This window comes from Salvelinus sp. IW2-2015, linkage group LG32 (assembly GCF_002910315.2).
Source record: "Salvelinus sp. IW2-2015 linkage group LG32, ASM291031v2, whole genome shotgun sequence".
Classification (NCBI taxonomy): domain Eukaryota; kingdom Metazoa; phylum Chordata; class Actinopteri; order Salmoniformes; family Salmonidae; genus Salvelinus; species Salvelinus sp. IW2-2015.
In genome coordinates, this window is record NC_036871.1 from 7118337 (window position 1) to 7133336 (window position 15000).

The window sequence follows — 15000 nt, forward strand, 5'->3', positions numbered from 1 at the left end:
CGATTTGACAACATCCAGTGAAATAGCAGCGCGCCAAATTCAAACTACAGGAATATCAATATTCAACATTCACGAAAATATATGTGTAATGCATCAAAATATAGCTTAACTTCTTGTTAATCCAATGAATAGGACTACTTCTTCATTTCTCAAAAGAAAAACATCGAACAATTTCTAAAGACTGTTGACATCTAGTGAAAGCCATAGGAACTGCAACCAGGTTCCTCATAAATAGGGKTTCCCATAGAAAACGATTGGGAAATCCTATGACCTCAAATTRTTTCCCCCTGGATGGTTTGTCCTCGGGGTTTCGCCTGCCAAATCAGTTCTGTTATACTCACAGACGTTATTTTAACAGTTTTAGAAACTTTAGAGTGTTTTCTATCCAATGCATATATGCATATCCTAGCTTCTGGGCCTGAGTAACAGGCAGTTTACTTTGGGCACACTTTTCATCCGGATGTCAAAATAGTTTTAAGCGCTCATGTAAATCTGAAAGAGTTGGATAAGTGTATGCAGTATGGTTAAAATTATACCAAGACTATCAGATAGCAAGGTGGAGCTTTCAGCGTTGTTCATATCCATTCTCCTGAGATCTAGTTCCTATGGATGTGTGGCACATGGCACAGGAGCTGGAGATTAAAAAAAAAATATTTATACAGAAGACTATAAGGTTATATCCGCTCTCTGTTTGCTGCATCAACAAGCACCCGAGAGGTTCAATTAGGTGTGTCTGTATTTCAGGAAAGAAACAACACCCGTAGCACCCATATAACGGTTTTAATGCCATATTGGTTTTTGATAACAAAGAAGCACTTACATTTTCCTCTGAATTATCTTGTTGCTCCTCGTTGTCTTTTCACGCACCTGGGTTGGTACGTAGTTCATCTAAAACACCTAACAAGTGTCAGTATGACTACTGATTCTCACACACACACACACACACACAGCCCAGCCGTGCTAAATTATATTAGTGCATTTTAATGACAGTAATATCACAGCAGTCGACAGGCTTGAGGGACCCGCTGCTACTTTAGTCACACTCARTCACTCACTCACTCATTCACAAACTCACTCAGTCACTCATTCACTGACACACACACACACACACAAACCACTGCTTTAGTCGGTGAATGAGCGTTGTGTGTAACTCTCCGACTGCTTCCAATTAGGAAATGCTTTTTTAAGAATGTAAACATGGCCTCTTCTCTCCTCTTCTCTKAAATCCTCTCTCTCTTCAAGCTTTTGGGGATTCTTTTCTGATGAGACAAAAATGACAGAAATTACCCTCTTGCCATTGTTATTTGGAGAGGTACTCATGTCACGCTATTAGAAATAATTTGTTGTAATGAGCTAAACTGCTGTGACTCACCTTGGTGCCTCGAGGGCATGTGAGCGTAATTAGATTGATTCAGAATGTAAATACGTCAATCTGTCGCTAAAGCTAGATAGGAAAGTAGTGTGGTTTAATTAGATAATGTTTCTTTATCCTGCTCCACTAGCTTTTGAGGTTTTTTTTGGGGGGGGGGGGGTTCAGTGTGTGTGTGTGTGTGCCCTACAGGCAAGAGCATATACAGTGTGCACTTGCGTATCATGTACGCTATGTGGACTCGGCTATTTCAGCCACACCCGTTGCTGACAGGTGTATAAAATCTAACACACAGCCTCTGCAATCTCCATAGACAAACATTGGCAGTAGAATGGTTTACAGCGTGAGTCTTTCAGGGTAAGTCTTTCTGGGTAAGGCTACTTAACAGCTTCTACCCCCGAGCCATAATTAATCAAATTGACTATTTGCATTTTAAACTGCTGCTTACTCACTGTTTACCCCTACCTACAATGTACATATGACCTAATTTACCTTGACTAACCTGTACCCCACACTTGACTCTGTTTACCCCTACCTACATGTACATATGACCTAATTTACCTTGACTAACCTGTACCCCACACTGACTCTGTTACCCCTACCTAATGTACTAATGACCTAATTTACCTTGGACTAACCTGTACCCCACACATTGACTCTGTTTACCCCTACCTACATGTACATATGACCTCATTTACCTTGACTCGGTTATTGTTTTGTTTATTGTGTTACTTTTTTACTTCAGTTTATCTAGTAAATATTTTATTAACTCTTATTTTCTTAAAACTGCATTGTTGGTTAAGGGCTTGTAAGTAAGCATTTCACTGTAAGTTCTACACCTGTTGTATTTGGCYCATGTGACAAATAAAATTAGATTTGATTGGAAAAGTCAAGGGGTGTGAATACTTTCTCACCCRTTCTGTAGAAAGACCCCAGGAAGATAGGCCATAGAATATGAATTRTGGCCATAGAATATGGGCGAAATAAGTTGACCTCTCCACTTTCCCTTCTACAGGGAAGTCTCCCTACCTGATGTTCACCAACCGCCATGAGATCCGTCGGGTGGACCCAGTGAAGAAGGATTACAGCCAGGTGCTGGCAACCCAGAAAAACGCTGTGGCACTTGACATAGACGTGACCAATAATCGCCTGTTCTGGTGCGACCGCTTCCACCGCAACATCTACAGGTACTGGTTCTGACACTTGACCTTAGGGCTGCAATTTACAAAATTCCTGAAACTTTCCRCAAGTTCACAGGTTTTTCAGAAATCCTACTTGGASGATTTCCAATTTAATCATTGCTTCCTGATTCCCACCTGGTAACTTTGAGGGGAAGAAATCGGACCCCTTTCGAATAGATAACCTATGAACTTTGGGAAGGACAATCACTCGCTCCCTCACTCACTAATTTCCTTATGCAATCACCTCTTAGGATTGCTTTGTTTTTGAAAATGTTTGTCTTGAAAAAATAAATATATTTCAAAAGTTGTTCATCTGAACGCATTTCAACACAGATGGATTGGATTAATATGGATTAATCTAGTGGATTATGTACATTATTATATTATCATTTTTTCCTACTTGAGTGGGAGCCAGTCACTTTTAATAAACTCATTTGTTTTATCCCTCATACCTCTCTAACCTCTACCTGGTGTCTCTTATCCCACATGGGAGTGTGCTAATTGGGACAGTATATCAGAGAACTGGAATCTATACCCATTACCTATACTCATCTCCCCTGTTGTAAAGGTGCCCAGTCATTAGCTTGTAGGACAGCTCCCTGTGTGGACAGCTGCTATTCTGGATACAGTGTCTCACCTACAGAGACTGACTGTGAGATGAACCCTTTGAAATTAACACAAGGTTAATTTATTTCGTTAAGCCATGGCCAGCCACAAGTGTCACTCTGTTACTGGCACCACTAGGACCATCAGCAACTGAGGCAGAGATTCAAACCAACACAGATTACTGACCTGTGRACTAGAGGTCTTCACGGGTCCAAAAAGTTAAGTCTGTTCTGAAATGGATCTGTGGCTTTCCCACCCAACCCGATATGCATTAATACATTTTTTTAAAACAGACCCGCTCAGAATGAACCCGAGGACAGTCAGACCCGTTCTGAAAAGGCCTGTTGATAATAAGACCCAAACAGACCCGTGCTGGTTCGGATCCCAGACACCCATTCAGATCTGAGAGTAGAACAAAAGAGCGAAAGAAACCTCCGACTGGGTGCTGCCAGCGCCATCAATAAACAAGCGATACTGTCCAAATGATCCACAGTTACGTGTCCTCAAAAATTGAGTATAACAACAACAAAAATATTTGTTGTGTTTCGATGTGTAGCATATTCAAAACTTCATAGCCTATTGTTTTATAGGTTTTTAACTTTCCTAAAACATGAATTGCCCCCCTCTGAGATTTAAGAGCTACATTCATCAGGGCATTGCTTGCATGTAGGCCTYTAAGCTAAGGCATCCACTGTATGATATTAATATTGCAAAAATATACATAAAGGAAGAGAAGCTAGCCCTAGAGAGACCAAGAGAAAGATAGAGATATGCCGGCAATATGTTCCCAACAATAACAGGCTACTGCTACACAGATAAAGCATACAGAAGGAAGCTAATTTGTTACTTTTCAATCAGAATATGTTTCATAACATTATATTGTTAGATTAAAGGATTAACTCTGGTAGGTCWAAAACATTCTTCATCACCTCAGGTTCAACTGTCGGAGCCAGTTGGGAGGGCTGATGCGTTCTGCCTTCATAGGCCTGCAGTAGCTAGTCCTACTAATAGCCATACCACATCAAACCTTGACAACTTTATTAGGGTAGTATCGAAAGTAAGTCAAGTCATTGTTTATAGGGAAAACATGAACAGGTTATTATATTGTGGCATTAAATTAAGTRTTGCATCTCGCCTTTTTTGGGTTTTCCTTTTCATGTTTTGAGAACGAGTAGCCCTATTAACCCTACCGGTAACTGTATTATGTTGRGMCAAACACAACATTACAGTTGGAACTTAATTTGGCCAAAGAAAATGGCTGAACATAATGAAACAAAACACTTGTTGCATATTTAAAGAACTGATTTGGGGGAAAAAGACGGCTAATTATAATCCTACATTGAAATCATACATTTAAAAGAATCTTCATAAATGTGTCTTCAGCAGGGATATAAATCTCCTCTGGCAGACCGTTACCAGTCTGACGTTTGCTCAAGTATAAATCCCCTTTAAAATMCAATCACAGTGCACAGGTTGTCTATCTGCGTTGAATCCTGGCTCTTACTTTCCCTCTTTTGAGGTAGCTGGTGCAAGTCTTTGAGTGTGATTCACAAGCTTTTCTTTTTACACCCCTATCTATTGCCATATTGCCATCCCCCAGTGCTCTGATCCCGGAGGCCAGTGTCCCGTCCCAGCAGGTGACCCTGGTGGACTCTGGCTCTCTACTCTCGCCCGAGGGCCTGGCCCTAGACTGGGTCCAGCACAACCTCTACTGGACCGACTCAGGCCACAAGACCGTCTCGGTGGCCTCGGCCTACGACGGCCTCAAGAGGAGGGTGCTGGTGGACACGGAACTCAGCGAGCCCAGAGCCATAGCCCTGGACCCCCAGCACGGGTAAGTGTGGTGTAAACATGCATACAGCAGTAAACAGCTTGATTTCGTGTCGGTTTCCCTAGAATATCATAATATATGCCTTTCAGCAGATGCTTTTTTCCCAAACCGACTTAGTCATGCAGGCATACATTTTACATAATGGTGGTCACGGGGATCAACCCACTATCCTGGCTTTCCAAGCGCTCTACCAACTGATCTACAGAGGACCACCATTCCTCTCCCCAGGTTCATGTACTGGTCTGACTGGGGCACCCGGGCCAAGATTGAGAAGGCTGGGATGAATGGGGTGGACCGACAGGTCTTGGTGTCAGATAACATCGAGTGGCCCAACGGCATCACCCTAGGTAAGAGGGCGCGCACACAGACTCACATATATGGTCACATATATACACACACATACACACACAAACACAAATAGATCTAGACAGACCCAGACGCACGCACGCACACACACACACACAGGGGGGGTTTACACAACACCACTTTTAGGTGAGCGCCTTACAGTGGGTTTTCACTGCATTAGAAGTTCTGCCCCCAGAGAGATATGCGGGGGATTGTAGGAAGGTAAGCGGCGAGAATCCTGCTAGCGGAGTGGTAGAAYAAGTTCAGCTTTGCTCTACTTTATGCAAATGTCAAGCCAATCGTTGGGTTGGAACGAAGCGTTGGAGCAAAGTGTTGGAGCGAAGCGTTGTCAAGAGGAGGCGCCGCGTTAGATATACCCTGTTGAAAGCATTTGCTGAAATGCTTTGGTTTTAACAATAACATTTATTTTTCAAGCAAGCTTAAAAAAAAAAATCCTCTATCTGTGTGCCTTAGAAACCTTTTAACACTAGAACAGCTGGGCCTCAACCAAATGAGCAGTCATTGTGACTGCAACATTCTAACAGTGTAATTAATACATTTCATATATGCTATTGCAAAAATAATAAGGTCTTGAGTAACATTAGAATACTATTATTATTATTTTATAACACAACAGAACTTTCATTATGTTATGCAGGCTTTTTGTAAAAACACAAAATTCAAGTGTTCAATCAATTTTATTCATGGCGTGCCTTTGTTACAACTATGAAACAGAAAGCATATGTGTTGGAACACGGTGACAGTTTATTTTTATAACGACAAWWWWWWTTWAAATACCCCAACCACCCAAGACGCATGGTCAAATGAAAACATCAGTAGCCTAAACATCATTATGAGTGCCAAGTGGCCTTGATAAATAGTGAAAATCAGCACAAAAGCAATCAAATCAAAGCAAAGTTTATTGGTCACATACACATGGTTAGCAGATGTTAATGCGAGTGTAGCGAAATGCTTGTGTTTCTGGTTCCTACAGTGCAGTAATATCTAACAAGTAATCTAACAGTTCCCCAACATCTACCTAATACACACAAATCTCAAAGGGGTGAATGAGAATATGRACATATTAGTATATGGATGAGCGATGGCCGAGCGGCATAGGCAAGGGTAACGATGTACGCTGAGAGTCGGGAAGCAAGTTCAGGGAGTGAATACATTTAATTAATAAATAAACAAAACAAGAAACACTAGCAGCGCACCGACATGAGACAGCTACAATGACGACTGCGGAAGAAACCAAAGGGAGTGACATTTAAAGGGCAGGTAATCAAGGAGGTGATYGAGTCCAGMTGAGTATCATTATGCGTGTAACGCTGGTGACAGGTGTGCGCCCTAACGAGCAGCCTGGTGACCTAGAGTCCGGWGAGGGAGCACATGCYACAGCAAGGTGCAATAGATGGTATAAAATACAGTATATACAGTTGAAGTCAGAAGTTTACTTACACTTAGGTTGGAGTCATTAAAACTCGTTTTTCAAACCACTCCACAAATTTCTTGTTAACAACCTATAATTTTTGGCAGGTCGGTTAGGACATCTACTTTGTGCATGACAAAAGTAATGTTTCTAACAATTGTTCACAGACAGATTATTTCACTTATAATTCACTGTATCACAATTCCAGTAGGTCAGAAGTTTACATACACTAAGTTGACTATGCCAGAAAATGATGTCACTGTATCACAATTCCAGTAGGTCAGAAGTTTACATACACTAAGTTGACTATGCCAGAAAATGATGTCATGGCTTTAGAAGCTTCTGTTATTGGAGGTGTACCTGTGGATGTATTTCAAGGCCTACCTTCAAACTCAGTGCCTCTTTGCTTGACATCATGAAGCAAAAAAATCAAAAGAAATCAGCCAAGACCTCAAAAAAAATGGTAGACCTCCACAAGTCTGGTTCATCCTTGGGAGCAATTTCCAAATGCCTGAAGGTACCACGTCAATCTGTACAAACAATAGTACACAAGTATAAACACCATGGGACCACGCAGCCATCATACCGCTCAGGAAGGAGACACGTTCTGTCTCCAAGAGATGAACGTACTTTGGTGCGAAAAMTGCGAATCAATCCCAGAACAACAGCAAAGGACCGTGTGAAGATGCTGGAGGAAACAGGTACAAAAGTATCTATATCCACAGTAAAACGAGTCCTATATCGACATAACCTGAAAAGCCGCTCAGCAAGGAAGAAGCCACTGCTCCAAAACCGCCATAAAAAAGACAGACTACGATTTGCAACTGCAAATGGTGACAAAGATTGTCCTTTTTGGAGAAAAGTCCTCTGGTCTGATGAAACAAAATAGAACTGTTTGGCCATAATGACCATCATTATGTTTGGAGGAAAAAGGGGGAGGCTTGCAAGCCGGAGAACACCATCCCAACCGTGAAGCATAGGGGTGGCAGCATCCTGTTGTGCTGCAGGAGGGACTGGTGCAACTTCACAAAATAGATGGTTTCATGAGGAAGGAAAATTAGGTGTATATATTTGAAGCAACATCAAGACATCAGTCAGGAAGTTTAAGCTGTGTTGCAATTAAGTAACCCCAAGCATACTTCCAAAGTTGTGGCAAAATGGCTTAAGGACAACAAAGTCAAGGTATTGGAGTGGCCATCACAAAAGCCCTGACCTCAATCCTATAGACAATTTGTGGGCCGAACTGAAAAGCGTGTGCGAGCAAGGATGCCTACAAACCTGACTCAGTTACACCAGTCCTGTCAGCAGGAATGGGCCAGAATTCACCCAACTTATTGTGGGTGATTGTGGAAGGACTACCCGAAACATTTGACCCAAGTTAAACAATTTAAAGGCAATACTACCAAATGCTAATTGAGTGTATGTAAACTTCTGACCCACTGGGAATGTAATGAAATAAATAAAAGCTGAAATAAATTATTCTCTACTATTATTCTATTATTCTGACATTTCACATTCTTAAAATAAAGTGGTGATTCTAACTTACGTAAGACAGGGAATTTTTACTAGGATTAAATGTCAGGAATGTAATCAAGCCAACTACTGTTGTGTCATCTGCAAACTTGATGATTGAGTTGGAGGCATGCATGGCCACGCAGTCGTGGGTGAACAGGGAGTACAGGAGGGGGCTGAGCACGCACCCTTGTGGGGCTCTAGTGTTGATGGTCAGCTAGGTGGAGATGTTTCCTACTTTCACCACCTGGGGGCGGCCCATCAGAAAGTCCAGTACCCAATTGCACAGGGTGGGGTTGAGGCCCAGGGCCTCCAGCTTGATGATGAGCTTGGTGGGTACTATGGTGTTGAATGCTGAGCTGTAGTCGATGAACAGCATTCTTACATAGGTATTCCTCTTGTACATGATGGGATAGGGCAGTGTGCTGGCAATTGCATCGTCTGTGGACCTGTTAGTGCTTTATGCATATTGATGTGGGTCTATTGTGGCCGGTAAGGTGGAGGTGATATGATCCTTGACTAGTCTCTCAAAAAGCACTTCATGATGACAGAAGTGAGTGCTACGGGGCGGTAGTCAGTTCAGTTATCTTTGCCTTCTTGGGTACAGAAACACTGGTGGCCATCTTGAAGCATGTGGGGACAGCAGACTGGGATAGGGAGCGATTGAATGTGTCCGTAAACACACCAGCCAGCTGGTCTGTGCATGCTCTGGCATTATAATGAATTATAATGAATGTGTCAARATGACAGTAGTAAAAAATAGTCGATTATTGTCAGCTCGTGCTTACATTGAGTGCGTCTTCACGCAATGGCATCAGTTGGATTTAATTGAGCTGTTARCCCTTGTCCTAACAGATACGTTCTTCGTAACGTTCACTTGCTTGACGCACTTTAACAAAGCCTTGTTTGCTTGTAGTGCTTGATAGTCTCCGGTACAATTACGCATGCTCTCACTGTGTAGCCTACTCCAAGTAGGTCAGAGTGGACTGATAAGACTGCTTTGATTTGGTGGACTGATATAGGGTACATACCATTTAGAGATTATGATTAGAGTATACCAATGCAATAGAATGGCCCACCCTGTTCTTCATTCACAATTGGTGATTACATAATTATGCATCGTTCACTTCCCCTCGCTCATCAACTCACCCATTCTCCCCCTTTCTCCCATCATACTTTAGTATATTTAATCTGTTGTTCTATGGGTTAAAATTAGTTTCGGTATAGTTTAGGTTCAGTATRGAGGCAGTTATCGGGGTGATTATCAGCTGGGGAGAAGGAGCGGAGCAGGCCAAACTGTCGGGAAAAGGAGGGTCAACGGGGGAAAACCATTTAAAAAATGACATGCCRTCCTAAAACTGGTTATAACTCCAGTTCTGTTTGTGATATTAAGGTTCTAACACTGACGATGTGTTTTATAGACATATTTTGGAAAAATCAAGGAGCAGTCAAAATATCTGCTTTAGCAGTTCCAATGTTAATAATGATAATACAGTCCATTTGTAAAGTGCTTTTCCTTCGTTTCTTACTTTGTTCTGGTTTGGATTTCACTAGTTTTGTTACATAGTGAACTTAGACTTTTACAGTTGATAACTCATCTCCTTCGAGTTGAAACTTCTTGATCTAACCCCAATTGATTGTTTGACTAAATATTATAATGAGCAATGTTTTCGGAGCTGTATGTCTGCCCAAGTGGCCATCAATGTGTGTGGGTGTGTGTGCGTGTGCGTGTGCGTGTGCGTGCGTGCATCAGATGTAGCCAACAGGCGTCTGTACTGGGTAGACTCCAAGCTGCACCTCATCTCCAGCGTGGACCTGAACGGGGCTCACCGCCGGACACACCTGTCCTCCTCAGAGAGACTGGGACACCCCTACGCACTGGCCGTGTTTGAGGTGAGAGAGTGTGTGTGTGGTTTTGCCGGTGTGTGCCGCTCTAATGGGAACATCTTGCGAGTGAAAGGTTGAGCGAGCAGAGGAATGAGATAGGTGTCTGTGGACACGCCTTTAATGAGCTGAAATAAAGGCTGATGAGAAGTTGGAGACACAGAGAGTGGGAGGAAGGGAAGGAGAGGAATAAAAGGTGAAAAGAGAGYYGAAGMGGCAGAGAGAGAGAACTTTATTCTGGAAAAATCAAGTATAAAAACATTCTCTATGTGGGTTAAGATGGGAAATGAAGGCCTGACAATTGTCTATTCAATTACTGTATATACGTTCAGTTAGGGTTGCATATTACAGTAACTTTCCCAAAATTCCCAGGTTTCCCAGTTGGAAGATTACTGGAATCAGGAAGGAAAGAGCAGGAAATCAAGAATCTGTAAAGTTACCAGAATTTTGCAACCCTTGTCCCATTTGTCCTAGGATCAGCCAGGGTGCACAAAAATTATTTGTGTAACGCCAATAGTTTTACAAGCGTTGTGTACAAGCTACAAAAGTTAAAGGGGTAGTTCACCCAAYTTGCAAAATAACACATCGGTTTCCTTAAAGGCCCAGTGCAGTCAAAAACTAGTTTTATATATATTTCCATACTATGAGGTTGGAATAATACTGTGAAATTGTAAACATTTTGATAATAGCCTTTTAGTGTAAAAGCTTAAAATTCAGCCTGTTTTGGTGGGATGGAGCTTTGGCCTGCATGGTGGATTTGTTAATAGACAAATAAGAAAGAAAGTTKCAAACCTCTCTGCCAATAACAGCTAGTTTTCAGTTTTCCCCATCCCCACTCAGACCACTCCCAGACATTCCTAGCTAAATTATTTATTGAGAAATTGAGCTTTGCCAAGAAGCTATTTTTGTTTATTTTTTACCATTTTAATTTAATAGAATCTCAGTAAGGCACTTAATTGTTACCCGGAAAGGATTTTATATTGAGATAAAAACATCTGCATTGAACTTTGAAGCAATCTATGGACAATGCATGACAGCAATCCATGCTTTGGTTTTGTTTACCTGGCCACTGTTTCAAATGCTAACTTTTTTGCGCGTCATGTCCAAATCATCCATAAGTAACTTCATTGAGCTACACAATCAACTTGTGATTTTTTTTATGGCTTTTTTGAGGTATCCAATTGGTAGTTATAGTCCTGTCCCATCGCTGCAACTCCCGTACGGACTCAGGAGAGGTGAAGTTCGAGAGCCGTGCGTCCTCCGAAACACAACCCAGCCAAGCCGCGCTGCTTCTTGACACAACACCCACTCAACCAGGAAGCCAGCCGCACCAATGTGTCAGAGGAAACGCCGTACACACCTGGCGACCATGTCAGTGTGCATTGCGCCCGGTCCGCCACAGGAGTCGCTAGTGTGCGATGGGACAGGAACATCCCTGCCGGCCAAACCCTCCCCTAACCCGGACGACGCTGGGCCAATTGTGCGCCGCCCCATGGGTCTCCCGGTCGCGGCCTGCTGCGACGGAGCCTGGACTCGAACCAGGTCCTCTAGTGGCACAGCTAGCACAGCGATGCACTGCGCCACTCGGGGGGGCCTTAAGTATGATTTTGACATGAAGCACAAACATGCTAATATACTGTAGGTACCATGTCRTCCTAATTCAATATCTAGACAATTTTTTTTTTAATGTCTTTCAAATATCATTAATTTCCAACTTGACTGTCCCCATTACCCTCCCCATTACCCTCCTGAGACAGAAACTCCAGAAGTAAAGACAGCCATTAAGTAATTAATGACGCTACACAGGCGGAGCGATCGTTACCCTGGGCTGCTATCTTCTCCTAAACAAATATCAACACACGTTAGATGTTTRTTTTACTGTGTATTTCTTTCATTGTTTGACTGTCCTTATTGACCTATGCAGACTAGGGACCCCAGACGGAAAGACATTCAAGTCATTGAATGGTGTAACGCTGACTGCGGAGCTATCATTAGCTGAGTGCTGCTGTGTCACGCAGCGCTTGATGTCTGTGTTTAGTCTCCCACTGCCGTGTGCGCGGGTGTGTGTTTAGTCTATGACTGCTGTGTTTGTTTTGTCTTCCCCTCTGGGATGATAGACTGTGCGGAATAAACAGAGGAGTTACTGGAGAGGAGAGGGAGCTGAGAGCTGCTCAGAGCTCTGTTGTTGTTGTTAGTGACACACACACTGCAGGCACTGGCCACAACATTGGCACACACAGATGCCACACACAAGTGCGTGGGCACATATACACATACCACACACACACACACACACACACACACACACACACACACACACACACACACCACACACACACACACACACACACACACACACACACACACACACACACACACACCACACACACACACACACACACACTGCAGGCAGGGCCACAACACTGGCACACACGCATATTGATGTACACAATACATACAGATTATTGCACGTACACACAGATGCTCGTATGCACGCACACACACATACACACACACACACACACACTGCAGGCACAGCTATGACACACTGGCATCCACCCAGATTAAAGTTTTACTGCTGGCCCTAGTCATATCGCACACAGACAGGCTGGCAGCTGGGTAACGGGTCGGCCAGAGGGAAGTGTGTGTCTGTGTGATGGTGTGTGCTTATGCATACACAGCGTTTGTTTGTGCGTGTGCATTTGCTTGCTCCCCAGTAGGGCTGCGGTGGTCATGAAACTTTGAACGTCTACATCAGGGATCATCAAAATTCACTGTGCACAACTTTTATTTGCGGATGGTCAGTCGGACCAACATTTACCTTTATATTGGGGCAAAATATGACCAGGCACAAATGGATACAAATAGACGAACACATTGTATCTTTACTGGTCAATGAAGTCCCCAAACAGATAAATCATTAGACTAAAACTAATCATTCATACCTTGCTACATGTTATGACACGTCACATATACGAACAAAAATATAACGCAACATTCAAAGATGTTTGTTCATGAGTAAATAAACAATTCATAAATGTTCCATATGCACAAAATATTATTTCTCTCAATATGTTGTGCACAAGTTTGTTTACATCCTGTTAGTGGCACATTTCTCCTTTGCCAAGATATCCATCCACCTGACAGGTGTGGCATATCAAGAAGCTGATTAAACAGCATGATCATTACACAGTGCACCTTGTGCTGGAAACATAAAAGGCCACTCTAAAATGTGCAGTTTTGTCACATAACACAATGCCACAGATTTCTCAAGTTTTGAGGGAGTGTGTCGAACAGAGTTGTTGCCAGAGAATTTTATGTTCATTTCTCTACCATAAGCTTCAGAGCCGCAGACTACGTGTAACCGCGCCAGCCCAGGACCTTCAACATCCGGCTTCTTCACCAGCCACTCCGGACAGCTGATGAAACTAAGAGTATTCTGTCTGTAAAAAGCCCCTTCTTGTGGGAAAAAACTCATCTGGAATTGCTGGCGCTAGCTCCCCCAGTGGGTGGGCCTATGCCCTCTCAGGCCCATCCATGCTGCACGACCCTGCCGCAGTCATGTGAAATATCCAATAGATAAGGCCCTAATTTTATTTATTTCGAATTGACTGATTTCCTTATATGCACTGTGCATTTTTCTTTAATTCTGTAAGCCCTTAGAGTGGACGCTAGCTTACGGGCAACTTACTGTTTATACCGGGGTATCGGAAATACCGCCAATGATTTTCAAATACCATTATTTTTTAATGAACTGTAACTCCGTAACATTTTTGAATATGGTTGCATTTGCATATTTTTGTTCAGTATAATCTCTATATTAGTACTGGGAATACTTTTGGAAACAAATTTCCCAAAATTAAAAATCACTTGAGCTGATATGCTGGGGTTTTTATATTATTTTTATGTCCAACCAATAAAAAAATAAAGAAAAAATGAATTGATTACAAAAAATTCTGAAATCCGGGGGGTTTAATAAAATCCTTGGCAGCCAGTTGAAAACCATTTTAAAGTGTAATCCATTTATAAACACCATCACAATCATTAAAGCCATGACAAAAAATCCATGATTTATTTTAGGCAGGTCTTAAGAAACATTATGATATGAAGAAAATATATTTCAGAAGAGCCGAATAGCATATTCTGGAGTTGGCCTTGTGTTACTGATCTGGCTAAATGCCTTGCCACTGGCATAGCCTAGGCTGTAGGCTTGTTAATTTAGCAGACAAGATTTGCTAATAACTCCCATGCCATTATTTTATAGTAAGAAGAATACAATTTGAACATAGCTGAATTAAATAAAGGATAGTTTCCCCCAAAGGATTTCTGAGTGATTGCGCACATTGAGCAGCTGTTCTGTGTTGAGTGGTTATAAAAAGTGATCATTTGAAACAGGTCCTATATGCTTAATATAGAGTTATTTGMCTACTTAAGTTGTGTTACAAACCTTAGAATGTATTTTAAATCAAAACATATATGGGCTGCATGATGCAACTAATTTGAAAAAGTCAACTACAAAAAATGTATGGGCTCTGTTTATTGCCTCAGTAGACTGCACACGTTTGGGCATTCCYTCTCTCATTCACAAGCGATACTATTTTCACCTATCAGACTATTCTCAATTGAATCTTGTCTTTACATATACAAAATAATATGTGTGGAATTTGTTTCGATTTACAATGGGCCATTATCAAACGGGACATGTAATCCGTATGCACTTGAATAGCAATGTGCTCATATGCCAAGTTGAGAAATAAATAGCCTAGCAATATAGCTGAGATCCTCCTCTTTTGAATAGAGGCAATCAAAACATGTTTTCACACGTGAAAGAAATGTTGCG

General features: G+C 42.1%; 1 protein-coding gene across 1 annotated transcript in view; it reads left to right on the forward strand.

Moving 5' to 3' along the window:
- LOC111957062 (low-density lipoprotein receptor-related protein 8-like) overlaps positions 1–15000 on the forward strand; it is a 181249-nt gene that overhangs the window by 153915 nt on the left and 12334 nt on the right. The window contains 4 exon segments of the mRNA XM_023977787.2: positions 2385–2556; positions 4757–4990; positions 5216–5334; positions 10030–10169. Of these exon segments, the coding sequence (XP_023833555.1) occupies positions 2385–2556; positions 4757–4990; positions 5216–5334; positions 10030–10169 (665 nt within the window).